Source organism: Diceros bicornis, chromosome 8 (assembly GCF_020826845.1).
Source record: "Diceros bicornis minor isolate mBicDic1 chromosome 8, mDicBic1.mat.cur, whole genome shotgun sequence".
In the NCBI taxonomy this organism is placed as follows: Eukaryota; Metazoa; Chordata; class Mammalia; order Perissodactyla; family Rhinocerotidae; genus Diceros; species Diceros bicornis.
Window position 1 is genome coordinate 54,601,417 of NC_080747.1, and position 15,800 is coordinate 54,617,216.

General features: G+C 34.2%; 1 protein-coding gene across 10 annotated transcripts in view; it reads right to left on the reverse strand.

Annotated features, from left to right (window-relative positions):
- The window catches only part of LOC131409323 (UDP-glucuronosyltransferase 2B31-like), a 34,393-nt gene that overhangs the window by 1,187 nt on the left and 17,406 nt on the right, over positions 1–15,800 (reverse strand). For 3 of the 10 annotated variants that reach the window (XM_058546404.1, XM_058546405.1, XM_058546402.1), the window contains 5 exons: positions 9,382–9,727; positions 7,620–7,768; positions 5,196–5,327; positions 3,153–3,240; positions 2,343–2,562 (listed from right to left, as the gene is read on the reverse strand). In XM_058546404.1, the coding sequence (XP_058402387.1) occupies positions 2,343–2,562; positions 3,153–3,240; positions 5,196–5,327; positions 7,620–7,768; positions 9,382–9,727 (935 nt within the window). Of the gene's footprint in view, positions 1–2,342; positions 2,563–3,152; positions 3,241–5,195; positions 5,328–7,619; positions 7,769–9,381; positions 9,867–10,034; positions 10,046–15,800 lie in introns of all 10 variants that reach the window. The other 7 variants (XM_058546408.1, XM_058546410.1, XM_058546403.1 and 4 more) reach the window with 6 other exon arrangements.

The window sequence follows — 15,800 nt, forward strand, 5'->3', positions numbered from 1 at the left end:
ATGCACATATCCTAAGTGAACAGTTCAAAATTTCATAATCAGCTAGAAAATTGTCATGAAGTGAATATACCAATGTACCTGCTACCTACATTGATATAGGATACTACAGGATACTAGAAGCTCCCTAATTTTCTTTGATCTTTTAGTCGCTAATCTCTTCTGCAAATTAACATCATAGTTTAGTTTTTCTGGTTTATATATTGGAAACATACAGTAATACTCATTGTTTTTTGTCTTTTTATAGCAGTTGTTGGTTTGTAGCATTGGATACTGTATAGTATCCAATCCATGATAGCACCACAGATTTTTTTCTTCATAATGATTGATGGACATGTGGATTGTTAATATTTTGGCCATTTTTACTAATACTGATCAAAATATTCTTGTAAATGTCTTTTGGTTTCGTATTTATACGTTTCTGTTTCATAATACTTAGAAGGGATTTGCTGAGAAGACAGTGCATGTAAGATTATGATTTCTTTGTTGACTCTGAATTGTTTAGAAATGTATTGCTTAATTTGCAAAATTTGGAGTTGTTTTTTTTCTTTTTGACAATTTCTAACAATTCTCTTCGGGCCAGATAGTATGCTCTTTATAATTTGAAAATTTTCAAATACTTAAGTCTTAGATTTGCCCCAGCATGCATGGGCAATTTCATTAATTATTCTATATGCTGTTGAAAAATGTATTTTCACCATAGTTATACATATATAATATATAATATATATATCAAATAGGTAATGAGATAAGATGATTTGTAAATCATCTTCAAACTTTTTATGTATTTATTTATTTTGTCATCTTTTTCTATATTATAGAAAAAGGTCTTTAAAAACGTCATATTACAACTATAGATTTAGGTTTCATTTTTTCATTATTTCTACTTTTACTTTGTTTATTTGGGTGATGTATTTGCAGGTGTTACAAATTAATAATTTGTATTGTTGTGAAAGACATTTATAATTCTGAAGTATTCGTCTTTTACTTTAGTAGTGTTTCTGGTCTACTGTGTCTGATATTAGTATAACTGCATACATCTTTCTATGGTTACTGTTGAACTAGATTTTTTCCTATCTTTGTGCTTACAATCTTCTTGTACTCTTATATTTAAACATGTCTTATAAATAGTATGTATAGTTAGTTTTTAAAATCCACTCTGACAATCTTTGTCTTTAAATGATTTAGTCTGTTTAGATACTGTAAGTATTGACATCTTTATATATATTCACACAAAATCATATATAGCAATATTCATAATAGCCAAACGTGGAACAACCAAAATATCCATGAACTGATAAGTGGGTAACTAAAATGTGCTATGTCCTTATCATAGAATAATATTCAGCAATAGCAAGCTATAACAGGGAAGAAAGTCAAAAACATTATCATATGTGAAAGAAACCAGTTGCAAAAGACCATAAATTGTATGATTCTGTGTATACGAAATGTCCAGAAGGTCTAATATATAGAGACAGAAAGATGAGTAATAGTTACTTGGCCAGGCGTGAATGGAAAGTGACTTCTAAGGCATGTCAGGTGTCTTTTTGTGCTGATAAAAATGTCCTAAATTTATATTAGTTTGGTGGTTTCATAGCTCTGAAAACACACTGCATGTATTGGAATTTATAATTTTAAAATATATAAACTATATCTCATAAAATCTGCTAAAATAATCATAATAATAAAATCAATTTTTCATGTAAAGTAATTTATAATTTCAGAGATGTTAGGCACTGAATTGAAAGAATTTATGATGTTTCTTCTAGTTCATCATTCTTTCCTTCTCTGGTTCTATTTTACTTTTAAAAATGTATCCTTCTTGGGCGCCGGCTGGTGGCGCAGCCGTTAAGTGCGCACGCTCTGCTGTGGCGGCCGGGGTTCGCCGGTTCAGATCCTGGGTGCTCACCGACGCACCTGTTGTTAAGCCATGCTGTGGCGGCATCCCATATAAAGCAGAGGAAGATGGGCACCGATGTTAGCCCAGGGCCAAACTTCCTCAAGAAAAAAGGGGAGGATTGGGATCGGATGTTAGCTCAGGGCTAGTCCTCCTCACAAAAAAAAAAAAACAAAAACAAGAACGTATCCTTCTTACAATTACCTATGAAATTTCACATTATTTGAGGAGAAAATTGTTGTACCAGTTGGGTACCCAGTACATCTATAGGGTTAAAATACAGCTTTGAAATAAATGTCTGGGTGAAAATAAAAGTGGATTTAAGAATGGTTAAATCATTTTAACAATTTACTAATTAGCCTCTTAAGAATGGTGTGAAACTCATACTCACCATTGGCAAAAGAACCTACATATAAATAGTATCTACTAAAAAAATCGTGATACTCACGATGGGTCATTAATGACTGTCTTCAATGTGTTGAGCAAATCAGTACTTGACATTGTGTTGAAGTCCAGTCCAACAGCTGCTCCTTTCAGCTTCATGTGCTCAATATTATCAGGTTGATCCGCAAACAAAGGAACGCCCACCATAGGGATCCCATGGTAGATGGCTTCATAGACTCCATTGGCTCCACCATGAGTTATAAAGGCTTTGGTTTTCAGATGACCTAGGATTGGGTGAATTTCAGCAAATTATTAAGTATAAGTCTTAGAATAAAATGAGAATACGGCAATATAAAAGTCACTGAAAGAGGCACTGTATTCTACGTAACAGATTATCGTACACAGGAAACTATATGAATTTGTCTTTCAAAGCTCAAAGGAAGAAGCACCTAGGTCTTCTATAGAGGTAAGTGACGGCTACATAGAAGATTGATGTATGACTTGCGACTTGAAAAATGAATACAAGATTGACATGTGGGCAATACTGAAAGAGAAAAGGCTGGATAAAAAAAGAATGTGTGGGGAAAAAAGGGGTGTGGATATGTTAGAATATATTCTCTTAATGAAAAAGTGAAGTCACTGAGTCTGACAAGTAGCATTTCAAGGCAGTAGGAAGTTGGTGGTGGCGCAGAAATCCGAGGAATGAAAGGTTATGCTTATCACTTCCTCCGAGGACTGGGAAATAAATCTAATAAAGTTAATTTTTATTTTTGAGGTTTCTAATAACAAATGTTCAATAAATTTGTTTCCTTGTGAACTATTATCATCTGGTTGGAGTTACTTTCATTTCAGTGTTTGTTTTCCAGAGTCTTACCAAGAAGGTCATTCTGGGGGATCCACTTGTAGAGCTGAGTATTTGGCCCTAAGGTATCTGGCTTCTTGCCATCAAATCTCCATATAACCTGTTAGAGTAAAGAAAATATCTTTTTCCCTGAGTCACACTTAAGATATAACATGCTAGAATCTGAATAGATTAAGAGGCATGTAGTTAAACCCGTTCAGTATGACAGATGAGGAAATGAGGACAAGAGAGGCTAAGTAATGAGAACTACTGAAACACTGATGTAATAGGAATACTCATCTTCCATGTATTTATTTTATATTCAATCAAGTGTGGATGCAATCATGATGTTTCACACGTGGATTAGACAAATGGTATTTTCAATGATCTGTTCAAGTGCATAAAAAGTTTTTAGGTAGTCATTATAATTCCAGTGCAAAGAAATTGCAAATTACTAATGATCTGATAATTCATTTAACTATTTATTTTTCTAGCTCTCAGCTTTCAAATTTCATATTACCCTGCTTCTTTCTTTTTGAGTGTTGAGAGAAGCAGCTTACTTATATCCACTTATTCAGTAAGTAATTTTATTAGAGTTTTACATCTTTTGATTTACAAAGAGAGAAAGGTATGCAATCAGCTATTTGTGAGAACAAAATAATTCTGATTATTATCAATTTATTATCAATTACAAATAATTTCTGCTTGGTAAGTATGTTTAGCTTCTTTTAAATTACTAATTATTAATCACTACTTCCATGTAAAATTTCAAGTAGTAATTTTTTACATGAATCCAGAGTATTATCACTATTGCTGGGTTTGTTGAAAACAAGAGCCTCTAGGTACTTTAAAATAACAGTAAAGCTGTCCAAAAAAATTGAATGTCATGATGCTGCTAAATTTTATTCAACTGACTGATAACACTTTAGGGACGTACTCCAAACATTGACACCATTGATTAATATGGTTTTTTATAGCTAAGCTATTTCCAAGTCCACTACCAAAATTAGGTACAGATATTGGAATTCCCAAGCAATCCTCATAAGCTAGGTTCTAATTTACTAGAGTTAACATCTATTTTCAACGTGAGTCTTAAAGTAACTTTAGTTCTCAGCAAATTAGCATAGATGATAAGCAGAAAACTATATCAGTTAGAAGACTAAAAAGTAGTTCAAAAGTACCCAGAGACTCCAGGTATGTTCCATGTATTACAAATAATTTCCTACCATATTTTATGGAGATGGGGCATCTGAAACTTTCCCATGCTAGTCTTGCTTCTAGTAGACTGCTTTTTATATTCCCTTTTCCTTCAATCAGGAGGAGTTGTTTTTCAGATGGATTAGAAGCAGAGTCTTTGCAGGGCCACATTTTATAAGACACCTTAAAGGCTGACCCACCTCCACCCTTTCACTTATGTTTTCCTGTTTCAGACTTCAGTCCACAAGGGCCGTTTTTTCTCTTTCTTTTTTTCAATTGGTTTTTCTTTCTAAATCCTCATGGCTGGATAGGTACCTGGATGCAGCTTGGTGGGCTCTGGCATTTCTTTCTCTGCATTGCATCCTGAAAACCACACCGAATAGGCCTGTTCTTAATTGAGGAGAAGTAAGAGAGGCCTGGATTGCCTGGCAAGCCTAAACTGCAGGATGCCTTTCAGACTGTTATCATTTCTTGCTTAATGTTACTGTTAAAATTTAACTCCTTTCTGAGAACATCTGTAGCGTGTACAGTGCCCACAGGAATCCTGAAAGGAAAAGGAGCAAATGACAGGGCACAATTTGATGATATTTGTATGTACCCACCATACCATTATACTACCAAAACTTCATGTTGCACCACTTAAATATATTTATTTCTGATCTCAATGTTAATGCCAAAGTTATTGTCAATCAAAAATACCCTGTGCACTGTTGGCACCTGCCATATATACTTTGTTTTTTTAGCTAATATCGGAGATAAATTGGACCTATCATATACAGTGTAGTTTACCTTTCAAGCAGGAAATTTTTGTAAACAGACTCTTTTCAAAATTTAAAAGATGCATTAAATAGTTGTCCACTATAAATGACTTTATCTAACATTTTGTGGAATCTGGGCAAGGGCTGATGCAATCACATTGGCCCTTTCTTCTGTCATGTTACTGACCACTGATCCAGGAGTAAACACCACAATACCATTTTCTCCAGAGCTCTGGGCAAACTCTTCCATTTCCTGTGAAGAAATAATTTGCTCCATTGCAAAAGAGCAACGGCATAGCAAACATTATTAAAAGGATTGCTTCAAATAACTAAGGAGAGAAAATCATCTATTATCAGGAATTACTAGACTAGTGCCTGTTTATTTTTAATTGTGTTAAAATATACATAACATAAAATTTACCATCTTAACCATTCCTAAGTTTACAATTCAGTAGTATATACATTCTCATTGTTCTACAACCAATATCCAGAACTCTTCATCTTGCAAATTGAAACTACACCCATTATACAATAATTCCCTGACAACTGTCATTCTACTTTCTCTTTCTATGAATTTGACCAGTCTAGATAACTTACACAAGTGAATCATACAGTATTGTTTGTTTCATGAGTGGCTCATTTCACTTAGCATGCCATTTTTAAGTTTCAGCCATGCTGTAGCGTGTTTTAGAATTTCCTTCCATTTTAAGGCTAATATTCCATTGTGTGTAAATACCACATTTTTTCAAATTAATTCATTCATCAATTGACACTTGGATTGCTTCCACATTTGGCTCTTGTGAATAGTGTTGCTATGAAGACGATTGTGCATATATGTCATTGGGATCCTAATGTCAATTGTTTTGGATAAATACCAAGAAGTGGAATTGATGGACCTTATGGTACGTCTATTTTTAATTTTTTGAGGAACCTCCATTCTGTTTTCCTCCATGGCTGTTTATAAAAGATCTAGTACCTCACTTCCTTTGGAATGATGCAATTGATATGAGATTGATTTCCTTTAGTATGTATATTTGTGCAAACGTCTGTGTGTGTGTACATGTATCAAGTGGAATAGAGGAGGAGACAGTAGTGTGGAGGTAGTACTCTTAGACAGTATTATACCTAGACTCTTCATTTACCCTGTTATTAATTACTAATATAGATTCTTGGAAGGAGACCGCAGAACAGCATCTTAACTCACCTTTAATTCTTTATTGTTATAGTTTTACTAAATCACTTGTGTTTATTCCAAGCAGAATTTCAGGAGAATTATTTTAGTTTAGTCATTAGTTGTTGTTTCTCTGACTATGAGCACTAAGAACAAATTTGTTATGATTCGGATGATTTTACATCTTTTTTCTCTCAGCTCTTTAACAATCTATACCTCACCTTAAGCTTTGTCAGTACATCACAACTTCCACCCCGAACTCGCTCTTAAAAGGCTGGGGAATTGCTGTCATTCAGGAGTCTGGTACTACTCTTTGGAGTTTCCATGAAATAGCCCTAAGATTCCTATTTATAATCCAGAAATATATATGTATGTTGCTTATTTGAGTGACCCTATTTCTGGTTTGTTTATGTATGACACTTTTTACCCTGAAATCATATTGTAAAAAGGATGTCCTAGTAGAAAGTGCTGCGTGTAACTGGCTGTGAGGGGCCTAATCGTCACCTGACTGAGTCCCCCAGGGAGCACCTGTCCCACGGTGGGAGAGGTACAACAGAGCTTTCTGCAGCAGCGATTTGGTCACCCTCCTGCCTGGAATTGTTTCAGAATTATTCTGACTTGTAGTCCCGTATTCCTGCCAATTTAAAACCAATTTATTACTTTCTGTACTGTAATATTACCTTATTGCTCAGTGTAGTGTCTTACAAAAAACAAGCAAACAAATGTAAAGGAGCCAAAATTTTCCTGGATATCTCGTCAAGACTGTATACTCATCCTTCTTTTTTTGTTTTTGGTCCTTCTATTTTAAATTCATTATTTCTTCTTTTCTCTTGGGAAAATAATGACATAACCCTTCCAATATAAAGAGTATACTTTCTGATCTTAATCATTCTTGTTCGATGATCCCTGCTGGATGTTCTTTAGCATTGTGGTCTTACCTTATTATTATACTTTTCACACAGTTTTGTTACATGCTTATATTATATCTTTCCAAGTAGAATGTTAGGTGTGTATGGGGGAAAATTGTGTCTACACTGCTTCTCTGCATATCCAACACTTATCTCTAGACTATGCTAGTCACTTCAAGAATATTCTTTAAATGAGTGACTGATACTTTCTTATGTGTTGAATAGTGCAGCATTAATTTAACTGACCCTATTCCCAAAGTCTTCTACGTATAATACTTTATTCTGTGATGACAATGAAATTCAAATTCTTGTAATGGTATTGAAATACATATGTTTCTAATTGGCGGATCACTTTACCCAGCTTCCCATAACTCTCTCGCTGTAATCAAACATTCTAAATGAGGAACACAGAATCATTTCTATTGAAATGCAAAGTAAACAAACCAAACAAACAGGAACAGGTCACCTTAGGCAGGGGTGTGGCAGGTTTGCAGTGATAGCCTCCAATATATTCAAAATGTGGTAAGAGTGGGCGAGGAAATTCAAAATCCCAATAGCTTCGAATGAGCCACATTTCAGCTTTCCTCATTAACCCAGATAATGTCGTAGGTCTTCCTGAAGGGAAAAAAAGCAAAGTAAAGTAGAAAAAATGAGAATACTATAAAGTGAAAATACCAGGTAATTTTCTGAAAGGAGCTTGGAATGACATAGCCAAAGATGTTTAAAAGTGTCTGTGGTTTCATAATGCAAATATGTGTGTGTGTGTACATATAACGTACATGTTTTATGTGTATTGTTTATATACATATGAGGAAACATAAGAGACTTTCATGTCTAACTTCACATCGGTGCATTCACAATCATAAACAATTCTTAAACCTAAGCCAATAAAGAATTAAACATGCATTTGTTTACTCTGTTAAGCTGCAAAAGTAATTGGTGGAAATGTAAACAATGATTTCAACTGGTCAATCAATTAACTCTACCATTTCCATGGAAACACCTTTCCCTAGAGTACTCAGTCTAGTTTCTACAATTTAGCAAGCTATTCCCTTGACCCTAGAGTTTGCAAATAAACTGAGTGTGTTGAAAATATGGCTACGCCTGCATTTGGTTCATGTTAGGAGCTTAACAATATTTGCATATTGAATAAATGTTGTTTCAAAACCAGATGGAAAATTTTCATAAATTATGGAAATAGATGTGCTCACTCAATTTTGGCTCATTTAATCTTTAATGGAGAGACATTGTTTTTAAAAAATATAGACTAGTAACTTGTATGTCCACCCCTTGACAATATTTCAGGCCTTTAAAACAGATGATTTGTAAGTACTTAGTGAAGGAATTTTTGATTATTAGAAACTCAAATTATAGGCTCATGTGTCTGAGATAGAGCCATTATATCTTTCGTTTATCTTTCAGGTAATATGGCAAAATAGTTTATTTTTTAAATAAATCTAAACTAAACAAGGGGAAGAAATTTCCTCAAGCCTCCCTAGAGTGTTGTGTTTGAAATATGTAACTTCTCAATCTATGTGTCGGCTTTGATCAAGATATTTAGTGAAATCTCTAATGACTTTTATTGAAGACAAAAAAAATATAATAAAATTGATCTGTAGGATGAATAAGCAGAGCACAGAGGATTTTTATGGCAGTGAAACTACGCTGTATGATATATTGGTGGAAATATGACATTATAACTTTGTCCAAACTCATAGAATGTACCAGACCAAGAGAGAACCCTAATATAAAATATGGACTTTGGATGATAATGGTGTGTCAAAATAGTTTCATCTATTGGAATACATGTACTTCTCTGGAGGGGGATGTTGATAATAAGGGAAGCAATGCATGAGTAGGGGCAGAGTGTACATGGAAAATCTCTACTGAATTTTGCTGTGAACTTAAAATTCCTCTGTGCAAGAAAGCCTATTATAAACCAACAAATAAACAAGAATGGATATGTGGTTGCTTAATGACCTCGAGAGTGCTTTAATTTTTGGTCTATGATTTCCTGGAGTGTCCTGTACTAGTGATGGGCCACAGAGTTCTAACTGACTCTATAATTTAAGCATTTCCATAATATTTGTGAGTGTGAGAGTTCCTTTTGTATTTTTATTTCAACATTTTACTTATAAAAGACAAATTCCTCTGACACTATACAAACTCACCTTCCAAGGCACTAGGAAGGTGAGGACTTCAAGCTACCAACTAAAAACATGACTTACCAAGTACTTCAGTGTAAAACTGATCCCACTTCTTCTCATTGACTATTTGGAACCAAAAGTCAAAATAAAGCACATATATCATATTTTTTACCCTCTCCATGAATGTCATATGATCACTTAGTTCTGACAGGACAGCAGGTACATAGGATGGAGGGAACGGAACTCCTCCACTGTACTTTTCAATTTTATGGCCTGGAGAGAAGCAGATACTGTACATTAAAGGTATTTTCAGTAGCTCAGCCAGCAGCTCAGCACACGGTCCAATAGCATCTGCTAAAATAAGATCAAACCTTGATTCTTGTAGTTTTGTTAGAAGTTTCTTGTTCAAAACCATATCTTTACAGAGCTTTTCAATACAATCAGAAAATTCCCATGCCATTTCTTGCACTAGTGAAAAATATGTCCAAAATGTATCTTTTGGCAGATATGACCATTTGTCTATCAGGTTTCTGAAAAGCACCTCAAAATCATGTTTTGTTAAAGATGTAGGATAAATCTCAAATTAATAGCAGATGGTTTGTTGGGATCAACAAGAATGGAAGCTGAAGATGTCAGAACACTCACTTCATGACCTCTCTGGACGAGTTCATCCAGGATTGTCTTCATATTGATCCAATGGCTATATTCTGTGGGCCACACCAGCACTTTTCCACCACTCCCAGGGCTAAAGTAAGAACCCAGCTGCAGCAGCAGAAGAACTGAAATCCATTTCATAGACATCCTGGTGGAACGGAAGGCTTCTTTTCAAATTGCTGATCTCTTCTACCATTGCTCAGTCTTATATTCAAGGAGAAATCAATCAGGAAGTTAAAATATAACTCCTACACCTCAAAGTAAATACATTATGTGAACAGTCAGAGCATTTGGATAGCAAGTGGAAAAACGAAAATGTAGACGACTTGGTTTGTGTATATGTTTTTAACGTCTGTTTTAAGATTAAAAGTGCTATCATCTGCTAAGAGGTGATGTGCTTGTGTGTGTAAGTCACTTTTATTTGAAGAATGTCAAGAACAATGGCAAGAGGGAGGCAACTGTGCCTGCAGTCTTGTTGAACTTTCAAGTATACAATTCAACATTTCATAGCATATTCACAGAATTGTGCAACCACCACAACAATCAATTTAAGAGCATTTTCATCATCCATTAATAACCCTTTACTCTTTAGATGGAACTCCCTAATCTCTGCCTCCCCCAAGCCTCATCCAACCATTAATCTAGTATGTGTCTTTAGATTTGCCTGTTCTGAACATTTCCTGTAAATGGAATCATGCAATATGTGGCCCTGTGACTGGCTCCTTTCATTTAGCACATTTCAAAGGTTCATCCATGTTGACATGTAACATGTCACTGCTTCATTCCTTTTTACTGCCAGATAATATTCCATAGTATGGATATCTCATATTGTGTTTATTCATTCATCAGTTGATCGACACTTTTTTCACTATTATGAATAATGTTGTTTATTAACATTCACCTAAAAGTTTTCAGTGGATATATTTTCCTTTCTTTTGAATATATACCTAGAAGTAGAATTGCTGGGTCATACAGTAACTCCATGTTTCACCTTGAGAATATGGCATAGCGTTTTCCAAAGTGACTGCACCATTTCCCATTCCTACTAGCAACATATAATGGTTCCAATTTCTCCATACCCTTGCCAGCACTTGTTATTATTTTTCTCTCTAATTATAGGTATAGTTGTGGGAGTGAAGTCGTATCTCATTGTGGTTTGAGTTACTTTTCCCTGATCTCAATAATGTTAAACACCTTTGCATATGCATGTTCAACACACAAGTAGATATTTCTTGGAGAAAAATCTATTCAGAAACTTTGTCAATTTTTTAATTGGATTATTTGTCATATTATTATTCAATTATAAGAGCTTTTAAAAATATATTTTGGATATAAATCCCTTATGAGATATATGGTTTCTAAACATATCTTCAATTGTGCGGGTTATCTTGTCATTTTCTTGATAGTGTCCTTTATAGAGCTAAAGTTTTAAATTTTGATGAGGTCCAGTTTCTCTGTTTGTAATTTGGTTGCTATGGTTTTGGTGTCATATTTAGGAAAGCTTTGCCAAATCCAATATCACAAAGTTTTGCTTATGTTTTTCCTTAAGGGTCTTATAGTTCTATTTTTACATTTCGGTTTTCGATCAATTTTGAGTAATGTTTGTATATGATTTGAGGTAAGCAGTACAACTTCATTCTTTTACATGTGGATAATCAGTTTCTCCTGAAGAGTTTATTTAAATGTGTGCATTCCTTTGTCAAAAATCAATTGACCATCAGGGCCGGCCCTGTGGCGTAGTGGTTAAGTGCGCGTGCTCCACTGCTGGCGGCCCAGGTTCGGATCCCGGGCGTGCACTGATGCACCACTTGTCAGGCCATGCTGTGGCAGCGTATCATATAAAGAGGAGGAAGATGGGCACAGCTGTTAACCCAGGGCCAGTCTTCCTCAGCAAAAACCAGGAGGATCGGCATGGATGTTAGCTCAGGGCTGATCTTCCTCACAAAATAAATAAATAAATAAATTGACCATCAGTGTGTGAGTATATTTCTGTATTCTAATTCTAATGTCTATTTTATTGATTTGTTTGCTTATCTGTGTGCCTGTATCACACTCTCTTGAGTAGTGTAGTTTGTAGTTGGCTTTGAAATCAATTAGTATTATCCTCTAATTTTGTTCTTTTTTTTCAAGTTGGTTTGATGGTTTTCATATCCCTTGAATATCTGTGTGAATTTTGGGATTAGTTTGGCAATTCATGCAAACAAATCAGCTAGGATTTTTGTAGAGATTTTGTTGAATCTGTATATCAATTTGTGAAGAATTGCCGTTGCAACAATATTGTGTTTTGATCCTAGAATGTAAGATGTCTTTCCTTTTATTTAGATCTTTTTAAATACATTTCCACAATGTTTTGTAGTTTCCACAGTATTAAGTTTTGCAATTTTCTTGTTAAATTTATTCCTAAGTATTTTATTCTTTTGGTGCTATTGTACAGTCATGAGCTGCATATCGATATTTCAGTCAATGACAGACCACATATATGACAGTGATCCCATAAGTTTTTACCATATAGCCTAAGTGTGTAGTAGGCTATACCATCTAAGTTTGTGTAAGTGCAGTCTATGGTGTTCATACAATAACAAAATTGCCTAACGGTGCGTTCTTCACAATGTGTCCCTCTAATTATGTGACATAAGTCTATGGTGGGATTGTTTTCTTAATTTCATTTTGGATTGTTTATTGCAATTGTAGTCTGCATATTTTCTAGTGAATTCCTAACTATTTTCTCTATATAAAATCATTTCATCTGCCAATAGAGGTAGTTTTACCTCTGCCTTTCCAATGTGGATTTCTTTATTTTATGTTCTTGCCAAATGTCTTGGCTTTACCCTCCAATGAAATGTTATAGAAATGATGAGAGTAAACCTCTTCATCTTGCTCCTTATCTTAGAAAAAAAACATTTAGTGTTTCACCATCAACTATGATGTCAGCTGTGGGGTTTTTTGTAGATACTTTTACCCATTTGAGGAAGTTTCCCTCTATTCCTTGTTTACTGAGTATTTTCATCATGAAAGACATTGGATTTTGTCAAATGATTTTTCTGCATTTATTGAGATGATCATCCAGTTTTTGTCCTTAATTTTATTGATAATGTTGTATTATATTAATGATTTTTCAGTTGTTAGAGCAACTTTGCATTCCTGGGATAAATTCCAGTTTTTCTTGGTCTAGAATCCCTTTTGTCTATTCCTGACTTTGGTTTCCTCGCATGTTGTAAAGACTTTTGTGTCTGTATTCATAGGAGATATTGGTCTGCAGGGTTCTTTACTTGTGATGTCTTTGTGTGTTTTCAGTATCAGGGCCTTATTGAATATGTTGGCAAGTGTTTCCTCTTTTACTACTTTTTGGATCATCTTTTTGAAGAACTGATATTAATTCTTGGTCAAATTCATCAGTGAAGCGATCTTGGTTAGAACTTTTCTTTGTAGGTAATTTTTTGATTACTAATTCAATCTGTTTTTGTTATTGTCATATTCAGATTTTCTCTTTGTTTTTGAGTTTATTTAATAGTTGATCTTTAAACCTACTGATACCGGGGTTTCTTTTTTATTTAGTTGAAGTTTAAATAACATACAATATCATATTAGTTTCAGGTGTACATCATAGTTATTTGATGTTTATATATATTATGAAGTGATCTCCATGATAAGTCTAGTTACCATCTGTCATCATACAAATTTAATAAAATATTATTGACTATATTACCTATACTGCTCATTACATGCACGTGACTTATTTTATAACTAGAAGTTTGTACCTCTGAATTCTTTTCACCTATTTGTCCTGGCCACCAATCCTCCCCACTGGCAACCACCAGTTTGTTTTCTGGAAGTATGAGTCTGTTTCTGTTTTATTTTGTTCATTCATTTGTTTTGTGTTTTAGATTCCACATACTAGTGAACTCATATAGTAATCGTCCTTGTCTGTCTGGCTTATTTCATTTAGAATAATACATTTTTCCATCCATGTTGTTGGAAATGGCAAGATTTTATTCTTTTGTATGGCTGAATAATATTCATTGTGTGTGTGTGTGTGTGTGTGTATACACATATCTCCCATCTTTATCCATGCACTATCAATGGACACTTTGGTTGCTTCCGTATTTTGACTATTGTAAATAATGCTGCACTGAACATAGGAGTGCATATATCTTTATATAATTTTGTGCTCCTGTGTTAGATGCATATATATTAATAAGTGTTATATCTTCTTGGTGAAATGTCCCTTTTGTCATTATAATGGCCATCTTTGTCTCTCTTTTTTTTATCTTGTAATTTGCTTTGTCTGATATAAGTATGACTATACTTGCTTTCTTTTGTTTGCCACTGGCATGGAGTATCATATTCCATCCCTTCATTCCAATCCTATGTTTGTCTTTAGAGCTGAGATGTGTTTCCTGGAACCAGCATATTGTTGAGTCTTATTTTTTAATACATCCAGTGACTCTTTGTCTTTCTATTGGTGAAATCAATCTATTTACAGTTAGAGTGATTATTGATATAATGAGGGTTTAATACTGCCATTTTATCTCTCATTTTCCAGTTGTTTTATATTTCTATTTTTTCCCTTGTATATCTGACTGCCATTTCAGTTTGGTGGGTATCTCTGATGGGTTTCTGAGTTTTCTCTTTATTTATGATTTGTGACTCTGCTCTGATTTTTTGTTTGGTGGTTACCATGAGGTTTGTATAAAAGATCTCATAGATGAGATAGTCTTTTTTTGTGATAGCCTCTTATCTCTTTTACATATGCTGGTTCCTCTTTTACCTATCCCTATTCTATGTTCTTGTTGTCACAAATTATTCTTTTTTCTATTGTGAGTTTGTGACCAAATTGAAGTGTTTGTTGTTACTTTTGATGCTATCTTTCTCTTTGTTGTTTATTTTATAACTAAGTTTTTGCTAACTTATTATGATATTGAGCTGTAATTTTTGATTTTGTCTATTTACGTCCTTGCTCAAGGCTTTGTAAACCTTTGCCTTTTTGTTTCAGGTTAGAAGGTCTCCCTTCACCATTTCTTGTAAGTCAGATCTAGCGGTGATGAATTTCCTCAGCTTTTGTTTGTCTGATAAAGCTTTTATTTCTCTGTCATATTTAAAGGATAATTTTGCTGGATAGAGTATTCTTGGCTAATACTTTTTATCTTTCAGTATGTTGAATATATCATTCCAGGGTGCTGGTAGCCTGTAGTGTTTCTGCTGAGAAATCTTCTGAAAGCCTAATGGAGGTTCCTATAGGTTATTTTCTTCTCTCTCACTTCTCTTAATATTTCTTCTTTGTTATTGACATTTGATAGTTTTAGTATTATATGCCTTGGAGGAGGTCTTTTTGCATCGATGTAATTAGGAGTTCTAATAGCTTCCTGTACTTGTATATCCAGTCTTTTCCCCAGGTTTGGGAAGTTCTCAGCTATTATATCTTTGAATAAGCTCTCTATTTCTTTCTCCCGCTCTTCTCCCTCTGGGATATCCATAATCCTTATGTTACTTGTTCTATGTTACTTGTCCTATGTTACTTGTCCTAAGTGATATTTCTTGTTTAATTTCTTCATTTTGTAAAAAATCTTAGTTCTCTCTCTCTTTTTCCACCTGGGTCATTTCTGTTTCTATCTTACAGCTCACTGATTCTCTCCTCTATAAGTTTCCCTATTTTTTATGCTTTTTACATTGTTTTTTGTTTCATTAATTGTGTTCATCATCTCCAGAATTTCTGTTTTTTAATTTTTTTTTTTAGAGCTTCAATCACTTTGGTGAAGTATTCCTTCTGTTCATTAATATAATTCCTAAGCTCACTGAGCTTTCAGAGTTTTCTTTTAAGTCCTTGAGTTTCTTTATGACAGCCATTT